Source organism: Haliotis cracherodii, unplaced genomic scaffold, assembly GCF_022045235.1.
Source record: "Haliotis cracherodii isolate W230 unplaced genomic scaffold, xgHalCrac1.p SCAF_8, whole genome shotgun sequence".
NCBI lineage: Eukaryota > Metazoa > Mollusca > Gastropoda > Lepetellida > Haliotidae > Haliotis > Haliotis cracherodii.
The window spans coordinates 10,931,725-10,951,316 of record NW_027266341.1 but is presented as its reverse complement, the minus strand read 5'-3'; the positions used below and the strand labels follow the sequence as shown (position 1 = coordinate 10,951,316).

General features: G+C 37.5%; 1 protein-coding gene across 14 annotated transcripts in view; it reads left to right on the top strand.

The window, feature by feature from the left end:
* LOC139449888 (teneurin-m-like) overlaps window positions 1–19,592 on the top strand; it is a 232,840-nt gene that overhangs the window by 116,184 nt on the left and 97,064 nt on the right. For 13 of the 14 annotated variants that reach the window (XM_071231465.1, XM_071231467.1, XM_071231469.1 and 10 more), the window contains one exon: window positions 10,400–10,681. The exons of the other annotated variant lie outside the window; for it this stretch is intronic. In XM_071231465.1, the coding sequence (XP_071087566.1) occupies window positions 10,400–10,681 (282 nt within the window). The remainder of the gene's footprint in view (window positions 1–10,399; window positions 10,682–19,592) is intronic. 14 annotated transcript variants of the gene reach the window in all.

Sequence of the window (19,592 nt, the reverse complement as noted above, 5' to 3'; positions counted from 1 at the left end):
ATAAACTACATTTAATGTCACAACTGTGATATAGTGCATTGATTTCTCCGTTCCTTGAACTCTGGTAATTGAATGACAATTGAAAAATGTCATAGGAGACCGCATTAGAAATTGAAATATGTGAAGTCTTTCATTTGTAATGATCTAATGACTAAGGTTTAAATGACCGTATCTGTACTGGCCGTTCAAACTCATCAATTGATGGAATCTGTTTTTCTTGTCCAAATGATGAAGAAACAGTGACACAGTGATGAATACCTCAGCCCCATGCTGGTAAGATGCTTTCCAACAAACGTGACCCTTCAACCAACTGACGATTTGTTATGGAGAATTCCAATGTGGAGCAGGATTGAAATCTCGCAAGGTCTTCCTGTTCGCAAGGGACACAACAAACGAATTGGCATCAGGCAAACTCTGATTGGAACATATTTCTGATGTGGCTATGCTTCTGTTCATTCCTGCTTCGAGACATGGTGGAGAAAGCTTTCTGGGTACAGGAAACGAAGTGGTTAGGAGTGGTAATCTTCCTGGAATGCTAACATGCAAGCCGGTTCCTCCATATTGTTCCCACTAAGTCCGTTTCGCTGGTACTTGTCCATTTTAGGCCAGGATATCAGACCATTTCCTAACCACGTTTCACCATGGTTTTTTTCATCAGTCACTCAATCATTGCCCCTCGGGGGAAAAATATTTCCTGTGCGTGTCGTAGTAGATGGACCGGGGGTTTAGGATGACATAGCATTAATTTTGATTTTGGATGTACAGTTGTGCTTTGTGGGATTTATTGAAGTAGTTTGATGTATGTTGATGTGGGATAGGTGTAGGTGAAGGGACAAATGTGACATGGAGGAGAGCTGTGAGCAGCACCGTGGAAACGTGGCTGGCATTCAAACAAATACAATATAAGTGGATATTTCATTGCGAATATATTGATACTATTCATGATTTTTGGTAGCCCAAATATTGAAAAATACATTGAAGGGTCACATGATATTAGCATTTGTGGTGGTAATGTTAGTATAGTCGTGGATAAAAATCTGCTTTGAGAAATAACTGTTCTGATGGTGATGGTGACAATGACGATGTTCTTACCATGTCCGTCACTCAGCATTACTGTGATTAAACAAGGACTAGTTGTCTCGAGTCTGTATACTGGTCTTGTCTAAGTGGCGTCCTCAAGTTAAACTCTGGCATGGGATATCAGGGGGCTAACACTATAAAACCATCAATAGTCTGGACATGTTCAAGCAGACACACATACATGCAAACACGTCACTTTGTAATAAGCTTTTCAACGTAAACCCCCATTTCATCAACTATCCATAAAAACAGACAAATACTCTGGTGTCTCCCCACCCCCCTCAGGCTGTTCAGCAACCCCCATGCCCAATCTTCATTGCTGGAATGATTGGAATATTCTTCCTTCCAAAAGTAACGTTTCTGAATCGTGTTCCAAAAAGCACATATCTTGATACATGTTCCGTTATCATGTGTTGATCTTATACTTCAAGTTTCAAATTACTGGTTATAATGGATTTAACCTTTCAAAACCGAGAAAGGTTTTTCATTTCGTTGAAATTTTTAATTGTATTCAAATCTCTAGATGACTGATGTTTATTCAGGAGTCGTGATTGGTATGATTTCTTTAATTCTCCCGTTTAACTCCGAGATTGTGTTGACATACGTTGTCACACTTTCCCAACATTATGTTTGGAAGTACGGAATCTCAATGCAGAGACCTCAAGGGATATGTTCGTGAAAGGTATAGATGGTAACATCGAATCTGATCGTTACGGTACAGAATCCACTATTTACACTGATGGGTATATGTAATACACCATATATTTGATCAAGTTTTGCAATGGAAACATATAATAAAATTCCCACTTTATTCTGAACGCAGATTTTTGTAAACTGTGTCAACACCATGCAATTACTGATACATTTACTGTATGGATTGTGACTGAAATATCTCGTCATTCTTCTTACTCAATTTCATCCCTGATTGAATTGAACATTTCTGTCAACTTTTCGCACAATTAGACCTTTCTGTGAATGGTGGACAGTTAAGTTTGCAAACATATGGAAGGAGGATAATAGAACTCCCTTAAACAGTCGTACTTGATAATGGTTTTACAAAGGCCACCATTCAATGATCGTTAATTGATATTTTTCCTGACAACATCGCTTGTTTATTGTTCTTCGGTGGTAGAAGAAATCTCAAATATATTTGCTGCTTTTAAGTACACAAGCGTTCGCCTTCACACTCTATTGCATCTATTGAACCTGTGCAGCGTTACGTGTGTGTGTTGTTAGGTAATTTTCAACAGTACAGAACTTTTCACTTTGGCTGCCTAATGGGTTTCGGACATAAAATGTATACAGTAGCACGCCATTGACATGTGGGTGGGAAGAAGAAAACTTCTTAAGAGAATGGGCAAGTGCACGTAAATTCCAAATCTGTCTGATGAAGGAAGCTAAATGCTGTTTGACTTATAATAAGTTGTAAATCTGAGTTTTGGTGTTGACTTGGGCCCAAGGTCTTGTGATAGATCACACATGAGATCGTAGGCCACATTCAGTATTTCAATACACAGACTTGCGCCGGAAATTCAGGCCAATTGTACATGATATTTCAATTGCTCTGGCATACATCGGTTTGAAATAGATAATTACGCTCTTCCCCAATAGGAAGTGTTTTGGGTTTAGTGTGCTATTTTCTACAGGTATGCAAGAGGACAATTATCTAGAATTCATCTCGGGTTCACAGGCAAGTGTCAGTCATTGTGGGAAATCCGGCCATGGAACCTAACATCATTGCTGTGCTTGTATCAACAGTTGCAAGTGTAATTTAGAACTTTCCGAGTTGAAATTGACATGGTTGGTTGTTTATTTCACAAAGGGAATTGCCCTTGGGTTGAGGTGAAAATAACTGCCTTCCTACCTGAGGGGCCATTTAGTGAACATGGACATTATTGTGAAATTACTCGTGATTCTAAAGCATTTGACATATCTGCTTATGACACATTCAGTGTGTCACTAAAAACACCATTTTTTCCAATAAATTAGATGACAGGATTTTAAAAGGGCAGAGGAAGGAGGTTATTTCTGAAAGAGAATTTTAAAGTGATTTTTGTTTAATATGCCAGTCAATTTAGGATTTTTCTTGCAAGAAAATCTTTACATTGTAATGGAAAATACTGTGATTTCCTGTCATAAAGATAATTGTTAGTTGTCACGAAAAGCAATGAAACATTATGTTCATGCTGAAATATGTCTATGGTTTAAAGTAATTTGAAGAACCTGCTTTTTTTTCCAACAAAGTTTCCGAAGTTTGGACATTGATATTATTAATGCATATGAAATATATTTCATCAAATGAGTTTTACATTTTTCGAGGATCAAGATTCAAACATATACATAATGACTGTTAAAGTTTAGGATTATGATATTTCAGAAATAAATATGACATTTTTTGTGAGGAAACAAAATTTGCGATATTTTGCAACAGATGAACCCAATAAGTATACCCAATATGGCTCCGTACGATTTGCACTGGTATGTACACAGATGTTAGATTTCAGTAAATGTACGTCTCAGTAATTGTGATCGGTTCATCCTGTAGTTTCTCTCTCACTTTGATGGACACAAATACTAGTTATTTGTCAGTGATGAACAAAAATAGGCAATTTTGGCCGTAGACCTAGGTTTAGGGAAAGGTCGGTGGTATAATGGGCGCTGGTCTGATAGTCTCAACACCTGCGTGGAAGAGAGGGAGAGTTGATAGTTGTCACATTCCTAGATAGAATTATCTTCAGCCCCAGGCTTGACAACATAACAAGTGTTTCCAGGTGAATCTCGGGAACAATACACTATTATAGGGGCATGTAACTCTGTCTTTCAACATTTGGTAGTACTTTCCTTCAAACACTTAATGCTTCAAACACTTGAATGAACTTGAGTTGGCAGATGTCATAATCAAATCTTGTGTTCGTATCAGGAGGGTGTCAGGAATTATATGGGTGTTTTCACGGGTACATGAAGATAATGTTAAAGAAATGTTCAAATCTTGTGTACATTTAAATTTCAAATTTATAACCATACCATATTTTCTTCAGTATAGTTCGCACTTTTTAAAAAAAAAACACAGCTGTGTGGAAGGGGTGTGCCTTATACACGCCATAATGAGTTTTGATGTTTTTTTACCCCCCAACGCAAAGACATTACCCTGAGCACATAACATGGGAAATACCATGTCAACAAATCCATACTGAAGTATGCAATTCGATCATTATTATTTTAATTATATTTAGTAAAAGCTGCAACTAAAATTACAAGATATTGGAATATATATTGTTCCTATAAAAAAACTAAAACTAAAACTATAAAAAAATAGTTTCAGATACAATTTTTCCTGATCCTTGCATCAAAATCCTTTCAAGTTATGTCACTGGATAAGTTTTAACTGAATCACCAAGATTCCAAGAAAACGTGTGTACAGCTCATTGCTGTTTCCGACTTAGTTTACAAGAAAATACACAAGGTAATCTTAATCCATGGTTGTAAAACAATGCTTAGCAGAACAAAAAATACAATTTAAATGTTAAATCAACATGTCTGTTGATTTTTTTATCTCAAATTTCAAATTTGTACTGACCAAGTTACTTATCACCTGTTCGTTTACCAGAATTCGCTGAAGGGGTACGGAGTAATTTTTTCTGGGCATAATATTCCAAAAAATGTTTTTAAAAATACTGTCTCTAATAGAGGGGGGTGCACACTTTACTCAAGAAAATACGGTATTTCACACATGTTCATCGTTTATGTGGTTACCAGCTCAATCAACAATTCAAATTAATGTCATGACATCATATGGAATCTGTTTGAAGAACATCACACCAGTCATAAAACATCCTTCATGTGACCTACCTTTTCTGAACATGATCTTTTTGAAAATTTGCACATGGTAATGGTCTTTAAGATAAAATCTTTCACCATCAAATACCATGTCAATAAAGTGTCAAAATATGTAATGATATTTTTTTGAGAGATTACATGACTTCACACGACAAATTGAAAATAGTCATGTCATGTATGAAATATGCTATCACCAAAAGATGAACTTTTCCTTCCCTTTCTTGATGTTTTTCGAAAAAATATAACTTCCTCTGCAGCAAGTAATCTATCTATGAACACCAACTGGTTTGCCCAACGACAAGTAATATCTATAAACATATGATCTACAAACAGTTTATGTCACAACTAGGTATATCTATACAATACACATAGGATCTACAGTTTACCTCACAACTAGTTATATCTCTACACAAAGGATCTACAAACAGTTAACCTCACAACTAGGTATATCTATCAACATAGGATCTACAATCTGTTAACCTCACAACTAGTTATATCTATAAACATAGGATCTACAATCTGTTAACCTCACAACTAGTTATATCTATTAACATAGGATCTTCAATCAGTTTACCTCACAACTAGTTGTATCTATAAACATAGGATCTTCAAACAGTTTACCTCACAACTAGTTGTATCTATAAACATAGGATCTTCAAACAGTTTACCTCACAACTAGTTATATCTATAAACATAGGATCTACAAACAGTTTACCTCACAACTAGTTATATCTATAAACAAAGGATCACCAAATGGTTTAACCCATAACTAGTAATGTCTTTAAACAACGATTATGGTGATCTTATTAGCACAACCTAGCAGGGGTTTCAGTGCAGTCTCGAAAATTATGGTACTGCCAATGTCTTTCTAATGAGAATTTCCGGTTTCATGTTAGGTGGCTGTTTGAATGCCAGTGATTTGAGCAGTGTTTTGTAACCAGCACCTTGTCTTCAAAGATCTTTGAGAGTCTGATTACTTCAAGATGAGCTCGGTTTTCCCAGTTGTTTTTGTTGGGTTCTTTCCTCAAAATATGACAGTAATTGTTCATCCCGTGTAGAAATTTGATAAAAATGTGTGTTACATCATCCATAAAAGATTCCAGATTCTGTCATTATTAGTTTACATAGGTTTTTTTTAAGTGTCCGCAAAAAGATATGTTTTTCAATATCTTAAAATGATATAAAGGGGATGTTTTTGGCGAGATGTCTGGTGTGGTGAAAAATGGAAGGAACATAAATATGTCCATGGCTTGGATCACCACGAATACGTTTGAACATTAATGTCACATTTTAAATGTCCTTTAAAAATTTGTTACATTTATGTATTTTTATGAAAGGAAAGTAAAGTAAAGCGGTGTTTTTTCCCATCATAATTACAAGTCGGAGAGAATAAAATAACAGAAATTGCAAGCATCACATTTGTTGCATGTCAAAAGATAAAAAAAACAGTGAAAACCACAAGAATAAAATTATGTTAAAGTGTTTGTGTAACTAAACTGAAATGACTGAAAGCCTTAATGAGGACTGGTTAGGGGACATACATTGTCAGCTTAAGCTGTTGAGGTTTGCTTTGAGAACATAACAGGGGACATATTCCTCAAGGCTTTCAATATCTCAAGTTTTTACAAGAATCTTGAATTAAGGGGCCCAGCCCAAGGGCTTGTAACAACTTATTAGGGTCCAGGAGAGTACTTGTTAAGGCAAAATGTCAGTAACAACATGACAGGCAGGCATAAAAAGGGCTGAGGAAACCTTTTATAAGAGCCAGATTGATATAAGGGGCTGTTTACTTTTAATATATTGTGCAGGAAATCTTCAGGCAGCAATGTGGGGTAAGAGGCGTGAACAAACTAACATTATATTTGAGTGTGAATTATGAAGTTTGTTTGTCAAAACTGTCTTGCGAATTTTGTCACAGGTGGTTGAATGATATACGTTGGGTGATATAGATGTTTGGTGTTTATGAAAGAATGTTATTTGTGTAATTTGTTATGAGTCTTTTAGTTGAGTAAGTCGTGGCAACATTTGATGTATTAAGTTATAGATGAGGTAAGGTTTGGGGATGAGTGAGTGAGAACTGTTTTATGCAGTGTTTAGCAATATTCCAGCAGTATCGTGGCAGGAGACACCAAATATTGGCTTCACACATTGAACCCATGTGGGGAATAGAAACCTGGGTCTTTGATGTAACTGAGCAAATGCTATAACCACTAGACTAACCCACTGCCCCGGTTTTTGGATGATGAATTTTGTTTTTCTTATGTATGTTAGTTGTTTCTATGGTTTGGTTAAAATTTTACTGTGACGGAGCTTTTTTTCGAGACTATTTTTGGTCGTATTCTTTCCCTGTGCCAGCAGGGACACCAATTATATGCTGAACAAGAGGTGTCCATGGCCAGGGTCAAACCACTGGTCTTCAATGTGACCAGCTACCTGTGAAGATCCGGGGTAGAATAGGTCTTCAGCAACCCATACTTGCCGTAAATGGCGACTATGCTTGTCGTAAGAGGTGACTAACAGGATCAGGTGGTCAGGCTCACTGACTTGGTTGATGCATGTCAGCGTATTCCAATTGTGTGGATCAATGGTCATGATGACAGTCACTGGATTGTCTGGTCCAGATTTGATTATTTACAGGCCGCCATCATATAGGTGGAATATTGCTGAGTGTGGCTTTATACAACAAACAAACAAACAAAACCAATGAGACTACCAATTGCTTGAACCACTCAACATCCCCAATGCAACCTCTCGTCATCCCTTCCTTGCTCCCAATCCCCCATTTAGTGACAGAGGATTCACGAGTCATTATGAAAGTTTGGGTGTACTCATTTGTTTGGGGTGTTTGGATGTGTGTCCCGGCAACACATCATCCATTCTAACTTTGGTGCTGAAGGAGTTGGAGATGCTTCTGTCGCCATCTTGTCTGTGACTGACAAGGGCTGGAGTGGGTCTAGATTCTGTGTCGATATTTTTGACTCCTCATTATTGAATTACAGCCAAGGGTGGCTGTAGGGTATTACGTGTGCAGTAGACAAAGACTGTTGAATTAATTCATTATCATGAACTGTGCTAATCACGGGTATTATGGTGCCTTTAGTGAAAAGAAACAGGGTCACTTGGGCTGAGTGATTGGGTGGAGTTTGAAATCCCTCAAGAATTAAATTTGTTGATGGTTTATCTTGTCAATGAGGTTTAAATTAAGGAAAGTGTTTTGCAATCAAGAAAGCTTCAGTGTTTGACTGTCCGGATCAAATCTCACCCTGTGAATTTTCAACCAATCCACCATAGGCCACTTTGTCAGTCGATTTCTTGTCTGCGTAATGTTTTCATTAGTGTTTGGGGATCATCCGTGTACAGTGTGTCGTTATAATCGTGTTTCGTAGGGAATGCAATATATCAGATGGTCATACTGTCCGATTGCAGTGATAAAAGCAATCCCCCTGAAGATCAATTGAATGACAACGAAAATTACTTAAAGTCTCACGGGTAAATAATTTCTGGTGATCTGTGGTGATATTTGGCCCAACGAGAGGTAGAACTTCATACCCCGCTTTCTGAAAGATGTGCCCAAATCGCAGAGACCATATTAGTCATGTCTTGGTTAACACGATCTGTATACATCCAGGGAAGGGCAGCAGCTCGATAGAGGTGGCTGATGCCAGTGCTTATTGGAGATGTCGCAGGCCATGATGGGAGATTGTCCAATGAAATATAACACTCAACATTGCTATATTGGGCGACTGATTGACTTGAGGATCATATGAGTGTTACTTTTAGTGGTCCGATGAAATAATGAAAATTATTTTTTTTCATTTCAATAGAAGGTTATATCTGTGTCTCATCCTGTGGCTTGAGGAAATATTAATAAAGATTAATTTATTCAGCATTTGACTTCAGGATCATCTCACATGAAATAGATTGTTTCACACAATGGCTGATTTGATGAAAATGGTTTGTCTAGATGTGCAAGTTCTTTAGTGAAGCAATTAGGGTCCCTTTTATTGGATATGTAGTCAAGACATTGCAGAGGTATCTGCTGCCTGATCTTTCCGACTTTAGTTGTACTTGTTATAAAAAAAATCATTTGCTTCCGTTTCTCACAGAACTATTTCACAAAGCTACAGGTCTCATGTTTGTTTATGTGATGTTTTTGGTATGACTTGTTCTAGGTTTTGGGAAAGGATGCTAGGAAAGGTCACCTATATTATTATAAGAGGCAATTGCAAGTTGTATCAAGTGGTTACAATGTGCAACTTGGATGAATTTGTGTCAACTTTCCCAGATTCTTTGTCACATCATAGTGGTTGCAAAATTCCAATTTCCAGGAACCATCCTGTAAGTTCATATTTTGAATGTTCTTATTGGAGTCCCAACTGTTATGACTACATGACTTTTCCTCAGTGTGAGAACTTGTTCAAGCCACATGTTGCATGCTTTAATCATGTTCTTATGCTTCACGTGTCAATATCTCCACCTTTCAATCAGCTGATTGAGATTGATAGGTGTCTAACTGGGCTGTATGTTTAATTACCTGTCAGTCAATTATTAACAACCACTATCACAGTATCTTCTCCTTCTCGTATCACACGTTTTTGTATACCCTACTTGCCTGCTTGAAATTGCACCTGTGTTTAATTTGCTTTGCTTGATTGAATCAGCTGATAATTGCTTTTAATCATTTCTTGTATGTTGTCATTGAAACTTATTGCATTGCAAACATAAATTATTTACATATACGTGTTTCTGAGGTGTTGAATGGTTCTATTTTAAGCCTGCTTTTATTCTATTTTACTGGAGCGTCTCTCATGCCTATGTAACTGATCAGTCAACTGGATGCCGTTGCTTTGGTTTAGTAATTTGAAATTTGTTAGAAAATTTTGAATGAAATATTCATTAATCTTTCTTAAATCTCCAAATTACAATACAACCTTATTTTTACAGCAATAAGCCAGGTGTCATTAGAATTTGTGACGTCTTTGGCATGTTTTGCTAACAATGCAACGACAGCCAGTAGAGCAATGAGGCCTTGCAGGGGTTACTTTAAAGTAGAAAAAAATATGTTGAACCATTATTAAAGTTGAAAAAATGGGCTGGAACCAGATTACGGATGATGGTAGTTCCAGCCATCACAGCTGGCAATTAGCTCCGAAATGACCTCAACATATGTAAGTCAAGTATGGACAATCCATTATTTGGAAGATAGCTATATTTAAGGTACCCCCTGTAGACCCTCTTTGATGATGTGTATAATGGGCTCATCCCTGTTACTCCATGTAGATAAATTCTGCGATTACAGCGTAGTATAAATATGCTTTTACTGCTTCATGTTGTAAGTGGTCAATGCTAAATAAAGATGTTTATTTCATTCGAAATTGACATCTAGGATGTTCTTCATCCCAGATATTAAACAGTGTTTAATTGCTAATTTGTAAAATATACTGTTGTGCATCTAGCTAGTGATATTTTCATTTGCACCTAGGTTTAACGCCTAATGAGCATGCAGTGTCCCCGCTCGGAGGCAACCCAGTCGGACATGCTCGCGCCTATAGTTACATGAGTGGGTCCGATGATGAAATTGAGCATGCCCCGCCCACAACTCTCCCATTGGGCAGTGTGTACCATCCGGGCCTCAGGCCTGGGACAGTTGTATATGCCCAGCCACCCGAGGATATTAATATGCCCAATCAATACCGCCATAGATTGCACATGTCTGAATCAGATGAAGATAACCGACTACCAATGCGGCAAAATAGTCGGACAGGTAAATTTTGAATTCTGATCTTCACATCTCATCATCATCCTCATTCATATCAACAAGTTATGAAATTTGTAATGCCATACTGAAATTATCATATCCATTATTATCTTAAAATTACATTCTTGCATGTTACATTGAGGATTTTCTGCCCTTTCCATTTGGTTATCTCCCCTCTCACAGAGTTATCTACCTTTTTGAAAAAAAATCCTGTGGGTGTCTCCCCTTTCAGTATTCTTCCATTATGAGAAATATCAATGTGGTTATCTCCCCTTTCACAGAGTTATCTACCCTTTTGACAAAATCAGATTACTCAATCACTGATGCCACATGTAATAGTTTCTGAGTTATGAGCCTTCAATGAAGGATAAGTTGTAAACGGGGCTTAACTTCATGTTTTTCTGTTTAGTTTGATCATCAATCATCATGTTCATTTTGTTTAGATGAAACTGTACTTGATCATGACATGAATGGAATATAGTCTCACAAGTGTGTCTCTAGATGTAAATAACATTCTCTGATTGCCGTTTGTGACACTATATGGTTCTTGCCATGGTGGAGTGTTGCTGTGTCATTGTGTTGTCATTGAGATATTGCTTTCCATATTGTTGCATGCTTTAGATATCACTGTTTATTGGTGGTTCATTTCAGGCTTGCTATCCAGTGGCAGCAGCAAATTTTGTTATCTTATTATCATGATTATTATTGTCATTGTTCATTGATGTGCTGATACATGATTTTCTCAAAACACGAGTATAGTATCTTCAAACTGCACTATTGGAAATGTCATTTGGATAATTACATGGATACAATCAATTGTTTTCATGTTATTAAACATGTACGTTTTGTTTCTGTCGGACCTGCTTCGCAAAGCAATATGAGGACTCTGCTATCTTCTACACTGGAACATTACTTTTAAAATAAGATTTTTCATTGCACTTAAATGCTTGTTGAATAGGCCCAGGGTCTCAAAGCAGCACTTGAACAATAAACATTCCAGTGGACATAACATTTTCTTCTGTTGAATTGTCTGGATGTCACATAAAATAAATAAACCATTATGTGGAAGTTAAGGTATTTATTTGGTTATTTTGAGTGGAATGATAGGTGTGATTTTCAGCGAAAAAATAATTTGGCCATTTTACAAGCTTGATTAAGGTCCTAAGAAACTGGATATTGTGACAGGCTTGCCCAGAAATAGGAGTGAGTTAATGAGTTGGGTTTAATGCCACTTTGAACAGCATTACAGTTATATCATGGGTGTCAGCTTATGTGGGAGGAAAGCCTGACGTGATGAAGGTCTCAGATGTTTACCACTTTGATGAAACCCTCGAGCATGGGTGTGGTGCTGACACACCTAGAAACATATCTGGGCCAAACTGGTTTGTCCAAGGGGCACAACTCTGCTGAGTGAATTGTGTCACCTTAGACAACTGCCCCCCGAATTAGGAATTGGGATGTGTGTCTTGGGAGGGTCATCTTTTATTGTTGCATCATGGATGAAAAATCTTATGGAGGTTGGCCGTTTGAGGGAGAAACAGTTTCTCTGTTGCAATCAGGGGCACAGTTGTCTGGGATACAGTTGTAACGTACCACCACTGGTGGGTTCAAATCCCGGTTTTGCCCTGATTAAGGTTTGTCAGCACCATACCTGTGTACATGGATTTCACCAAAGTTGGAAACGTCTAAGGCATGGCTATGTTTGCCATCATCAAGCGGATATGCTGTGATATTACTGAAATACTGTTAAAAGCAGCATTAAACCGAACTCACTCACTCACTCACAATCAGAATCATCTAATAGACTTATGGAAAACTTGGAGGTTTAGTACAGCTGATCGGGACTGTTACTATCATTCCTGAATGACACTTACGTGTTGGTGTGAACACCAATTGTCATTATGGTAAGTATAAAGAACAGTGAATTCAGACATTAGCGGTGGATTTCTCATTGTTAAGCTGTCAGCTATTCAAGTGCTCTCTAATGTATTATTGAAACCTTATCATTTTGAATGATTCTTTCAAACAAACATAACAATAGGGATGTTTTATTGATTTATTGATTCATATGATTCTTGCTTGTTTTCTTATCTGGAGATCATAAAAATGTAATTACATAAATTTTCAAACTATTCACCAGATTGATTTACTTTTTCCTATGGGTAAACGTGCATTTAGGTATTCTGTAAAAGCTAATAATTGACTCGTACTTTATTTGATGATTTTTCATTTCCCATGCAGTTAGATGTTATCAGTAGAGAACGATCAGTATGAGAAAGGAAGTAACGCAAGCGTGTTTTACGCAATCACCGACTCGTACAGCGAGTGGAATCCCTATAGACAAGATATAGTGGGCTGGGACACACTGATCATTCAGGCTCAACATGTGATAACTCATGCTTGAGCTGCAAGTCAACATACACCGCCATTTCTAGTTACACGAGATCCTGGTGTTAGCGAGTAATAACACCTATCTGTTTTAGTCATACATTTAGCCAGTAGTACAAAGTTCTAGCCGTAACAGCATGTAGTCAGCAAAGTCGGCAAAACATGGTGGAATTGTACTAATTGGCATCTATCTGCTCATTCCGCCTCCCCTTTAGCACGGCAGTAAACCCCTCTCTGTTTTCTTGCCATTCGAGAATGTTCAATTTCACAGACACGTCTGCTTTGAAGTTTTCTCGTCTTTTTTTGGAAGCACACAACATGGTGATGATCGGATCCTGATCTCGTTGCGTTGGAGCAGATCTTCTGATAGGTTTTGGCTTCTTCCATTTGGTGGAAGAATGTAGGAAAACAGAAAAACATCCTTCAGCCTTTTACCCCCAGTATCATTGTTGTTTCTGGGTATTTTTGCAAAGGGCTTCCTTTTCCTTCGAACACTCTTTTCTCCCCTATCACCTTCTCGACCATAGGGTAATTGTTCAGTGAAACGTTAAATTGAATTTACAAGGTAAATAACATTACGTCTGTATTTATAGAGTCAAGTCTTCATTTGCTTTCTGCTCTCTTGACCCCGCATTACGACTGATGGGGGAAATTTGATTACATGTCTGTTATCTTTGAACACAATTTCTTGAGAAAAAGGCTGACTGTTGCTCTCTGCAATTTCACGCTTATCGTTGTCTACCTGTTAAAGAGTATTGCAAGTTTCTGTGGATTGTACAAGACATGTTTGATCAAGCACACCCTGACGTTGTTAGTCCAAGTCGCTGATCTTGAGAGGCAAAGGTTTCAGGATATGGAGGAGGTATGGCTTGCGTTTGTACACAGTCCTGAAAATAGAGAAGAAAATGTGTTGTTGAAGTAGCCTAGTGGTTAAAATGTTGGGGAGTAAGTCCCAAACCCAGGTTTGATTCCATATATGGGTAATATTGGTTTTATTACTGAAATATTGCTTCTAGTGGTAGGTTAGCAGGATAGGTTAGTGGTTGAAGTATTCTGAAAACACAAAGGGTTTGAATATGCTATTTTGGGTGCAGCTTTTTAAGCCTGTCATGGTATTTTCATGCTATGTGACATTGTACAAGGCTGCTGTTTTTAATTTTCTTTAACCAAACACAATTGTAGGGTGTTTTCAAATTCCAATCCTAGATTTGATTTGAATCAGCCATTGCTCTTTCCATGTGCATCAGATGTGGAAAGTGGAAACCCCCAAATCTCAAAACACAAGTCGGCCTGAGAGTAGCAGGTGACAGTGCAAAAATGTAATGAGAAAGTCGGCAATGGGTTGTGGTGATCTGATGTATCGTGTGTTGCAGCCTTACATGTGTCGTGTATCACCCTCACAGCTGTGAACAGTTCTCACGTCATACAATTACTATGCCATTCATGACATAGAAATAGTTCCACGCTGATTTGGTTCGACAAATGCAACACTATTGCCAAGCTTGAAATGATACCTTAATATATTTTTTAAATTGAGCTTTTTTGATAATCTGTTGGGTGATGAATCACAAAATCATAGTTTATCTCTCTTAATTATCCATTTAAGATGTGAATCAATGAAAAATACATGTAGTGTACTCATCAGCCGAGATTTATCTCTGATAAATGTAGTTTAATATCTTTTTCATCAGTTTAGCAAGGAATATTAAGTATTCTTTTTCATTCTGACATGTAATTCTGTGAAAGCGTTAGGGGATAGATTCATGGAGATTTAAGAAAAAGATCTCTCGTCTCTTATTCCACCGCCTACGCTGTATCCTCTGTAACATGCAACATGGATTAGCTGCTGGGAACTGTCTTGACCCTCGGAACAAAATGATGGGTTTCAGATCACAAAACATGCAAAACCTTTTTGAAAACAGATGGTTTTAGGAATCAGTTCATCGGAGAGGAAATACAATTCTGGATGATATGAGTACCCATATGCCCTATCTGGGTGAAACAGTTTACGATCTGTGCCGTTGTGCAGAGATCCAAAATGACGGAAATATCACTTGCAGCACATGTTAGTTGCTTCAGTACATAGTAACAGGTGTTGGAAGTGGTGTGGGTATGGAACCTATTAGACAACTGTGGAGATTGTTGCAGTTTAAGCTTGAAAGAAGCATTTAGGTCTCCGTGTAAACGTTTAGACTCATGGCGACACAGTTTTAATAAAATGTTTGGGTTTTTTAGCATCGCGACTGCTAATTTGGAGTGGAGAGTTATGTCAGTTGGGAACATATTTTTTTAATCTGTTTGATAGGAATTTTTGGAATTCTCCTTACTGCAGTTTTTACAGAATTAAATTTCATCCATAGAAGATTTGGATAATATTTTTCACAACCTTTTATTTGAATTATTGTCGAAGTGAAATAAGAAATTTCAATAGATTTAAATAACTGGGCATTATTTAGAGTTATGAATTATATTGAGTACTAAAAAGTGAATGAAGTGCTTTCTCATCATCAGACAAAGCTACAGTATGGATATGTTTGAATTGAATATTTTACAAAGATAGAAAATAATTCAAAAGCATTTAAATATTTTGCAGTAGTTCTACAGATATTGTTTCTGATAAGGAGTTATTTAAGTACTTGTGTTGTTTTTGTGTCATGTCTCGTCAGTATTGCATCTACCAGGAACATTGGTGGCCCAGTAAACTGAAGTGCCGCAGTTCATTGTGCCGAGTTGTATCCCTTGGGCACAACAAAAACCTGTGATTTGGGGTTTGAACCCCAGTTCGCCCAAATTATGTTTCTAGGTTTGTCAGCATCAAACCTGTGTTTGTTGGATTCTCCAAAGTGGTAAACGTCTGAGACCCTCATCACTTTCAAACTTTTCTCCCACATTTGTGCAGTAACAACACAAGAAGGAGTAAATGGAATATATTTATTAATTGATATGATATTTGGCAAAAATATGAAGACAGACTCAGTTGCATTTAAAGGTAGGGTAGTATAGGACCATAGCCCGAGATGTGTTGTCGTGGGGTCAAAGACCCCGACTATCTCATGGGATTTGATACAACTGGAATACTGTTTAAGGTGGCATTAAAGATGACTAAACTCACTCACTCACTCTACATCTGCCAGTCTGTCTCCCAGACTCTTTAACTATGAATCCAAATCAAGTCTAGAATGAGTTGGCAAGTCAAGATTGGCTCAGCTCTAGAATTATATTTTGTAGATATATATGTTTTAAATAATATAACTTCATTTCTGGAACTAAATGTTAGTCAAGATGTAGATGTACATGTGACCCAGGATGATCCAGGCAGAGAAGAGGTCTTCAGCAACCGATGCTTGTCATAAGAGGCGAATAACGGCATCAGATGGTCCGATTCACTGATGTCATTGATGCTTGTCATCGTATACCAATTGTGTAGACCGATCTACATGTCAATCACTGGATTGTCTGGTCCAGACTCGACTATGTATAGACTGCAGTCATATAGCTGGAATACTGCAGAGTTGAACAACAAACAAAGCCAAAGATGTACATGTGCACTTCAGACATCACCAGCGTCCCTGAACAGACTCCACTTTTCAAGTTTTCTTGCCCTTCCTTTCCAGGGGCTGTCAGATTTGCTTATTTACATATGTTCTTTTCACATGACTCAAGTGCAGAGACGTTGCTGAACCAGCCAGATACACCAGCCAACATAAAGTCTAAATGGTTTCGGTTTCAAAAACAATTCCTTTGTTGCAAGTTGCTTTGTCTTGGAGAATAACTTGTTACCATGGAAAGGTCAAGTTCTTGAGACTTGAAATAAGTGACCCTTTGTAATATTGTTCACTGTCCTGAAATGAAATTTGAAGAGATTAAGTGAGGAGAATTATTACTATTTTTTTCAGCAATCCATTGATGTAATAACAATTCATATGATTAATCAATGATGATATTACAATCATGAAATGGTACACTTTATTATCCATCATGTGTAATAAGAGACTAGATGAAAGTAATTTATTTCTGATTATTTCTTTTACCTTCTCCTGTCATCATTTAGTAAGAGAAGTTTGGGTAAAGATCAAATTATTTACATAATCTATAGACTCTAATTAATTTCTCCAATCCAAGAAAGGGTCATGTCTAATATGTAGAACAAACTAATGGTTTTGATAAAATATTGATGTCTAATGTGCAAACAAAATGGAAGTATTTGGTTCTTTAATCTGTTGTTTATGCCCAGAATAAAATATTTCTTGACCTACATATTGAATCTATGGCACCAGTAGTAAAGAGGCTGGCTTGTCATGCTGAAGACCCATTTGTTAGATTTGCCAAACGGGTACAATATGTGAAGTCCCTTTCATTGAGACAGTTCTCTGATATGGATGGGGGGCATGGGGGCCCAGTCGTCTAAGGCGCCACAATTCGCTGTGCAGAGTTGCGTCCTTTGGGCATGCCAGAAACCTATGATTGTCAGTTCGAATCCTTGTTTACCTCGATTATGTTTGTAGGTTTGTCAGCACCATACCCATGTTAGTAGGTTTCACCGAAGTGGTAAACATCTGAGACCTGCATCACTTCAGGCTTTCCTCCCACATTAAGCTGACACGCTGCGATATAACTGGAATACTGTGGCGTTAAACCCAACTCACTCACTCACTCTGATATGGATGGAATATTGCTAATTCTGACAGATAAGACAGATACACCCAGTAGTGTCCAGGTACAATATATATATATATATATATATATATGGCATCACACTTCTGTAACACAATGCCAAACCCCTTATGCTGTGTGAAATACAGTGACCCAACAAGTATTTCCCATACCAAGACAAGGTTGGTACTATTCGCCCGTCAGCTTTCCACAATTAGATTAGCTCCGGTGTTTGATGGAGACCAGCCCTGCATGGCCTTCAATCCCGTCACCAAACCGTGGTCAAATCAGATTTGGTCAGCCCAGATCAAACCGTGATCATAATCAATTGGTGCAAAATTTGAATCAATGAAAAAGGAATTATTATTTAAACTTGTTTCGTCTAAAATTTCAGAATGGAGGCCTTTACTCGACAGGCCTTCCTCAGTCTGTACTATCATTACAGGACCTGCTTAGCTTTATGTCATTGATTTTTACCAGCTAAACTGATTTTTGATGTTTCATGGATTTAAGATGCAGTCAAACTTGCGATAACCGGGAGGAATTTGAGCCTGGATAGAGGCACAAAGTCGAGGATCAATTGTGTCCCTTAGCTGTGCTGGATTGCCGGAGATTTTGTCGTGGGGAATGTTTTATATTTCGCTGATGGGGTTAAGGGAAAAAGGCAGATTTTAAGAATGCTTATTCAAAAGTGTCCCCTGTATGTAGAGCCAGGATGCTACAGTTTGCGGAGATCACTATTGATTGTGCTGATCATAACAGTCCGGCTTCGTGTAGCACTCAGTTAGGACGTAATTGCTATCCTGATAAATAATGGTCTTGAACTGGTTATGGCAATCCATCTTGTAGTTTGGCAGGTTTATGCTCCTATCGGCCAGGGTGTAGTATCCATGAGGTTTCAGAGACACCAAGTCGCCTTTTTCGTGCCCGTAGAAAATTTTAAGTCTGCAGGCGACTAGGGATCCCCCCTCTTTTTCTCATTGACAGGAAATTGGGGTCGTGCAAGTAATCTTAGTCCCATGGTATAATATAGACGTAATTACACTGTTACCTTGACAACATGCTATCATTTGCTGGAGTCAACCAATGATATCAAAAATGCCCAAACTGCATCCTTGCTAAAACATTTTCCTACGACAACTGGCTGCTTCCATGTGTAAGTCCTGCACCGAATGACTTGGCTCATTATGATTGGTTGATATTAACATTGGTTTTGCAGTATCATATAGATTTTGTATCTCTAAATCACTGAAAAATGAAAAATAATGATAAATTTCCCTTTTTAAATAGTTCCCTTGCTTATTTTGCTGTTGTCATTGAAAACCTTTATAAGATTTTAATGCTGTTTCTTATTTGATTTTATTATGGGTAAAACTTTCATATTTGTGGTTATTTAAGTTGAAATTAGCATTGAAATCTGTGAACCCTTTACCATCCTTGTTTCTTGTAAAAAACAATGGCTTGTGTACTACCCTAATTAGTTCAGAGAATTTTAAATATGAAAATAATTTCAATAAGCAAAGATTACTGTCCTTAAATCACTGAGTCTATTACTAAGTAAACACACATGCCTGCAGGTTAATAAATATATTAGGTTTTCCTTTCTTGAGTGGGAAGAAGAATTTCATGCATCTTTTGAATATTAGATATAAATATTGATCACAAACAAGTCTCTATCTCTCACGTGCTCTTCACACAGCAAATACTGTGTCAATATTCATCTTTTCTCAAGAATAACTTACTCTTCAGCCACAGCGTTTCTAATCTCAGATTATTATTTATAAATTTTCTTTCGAGGGGGAAAATAGGAAACAGTATTAGAAATGTGGTTTGGGTGTCTTTCAGTCTATTGAGCCGAGTTCTACCACTTCAAATA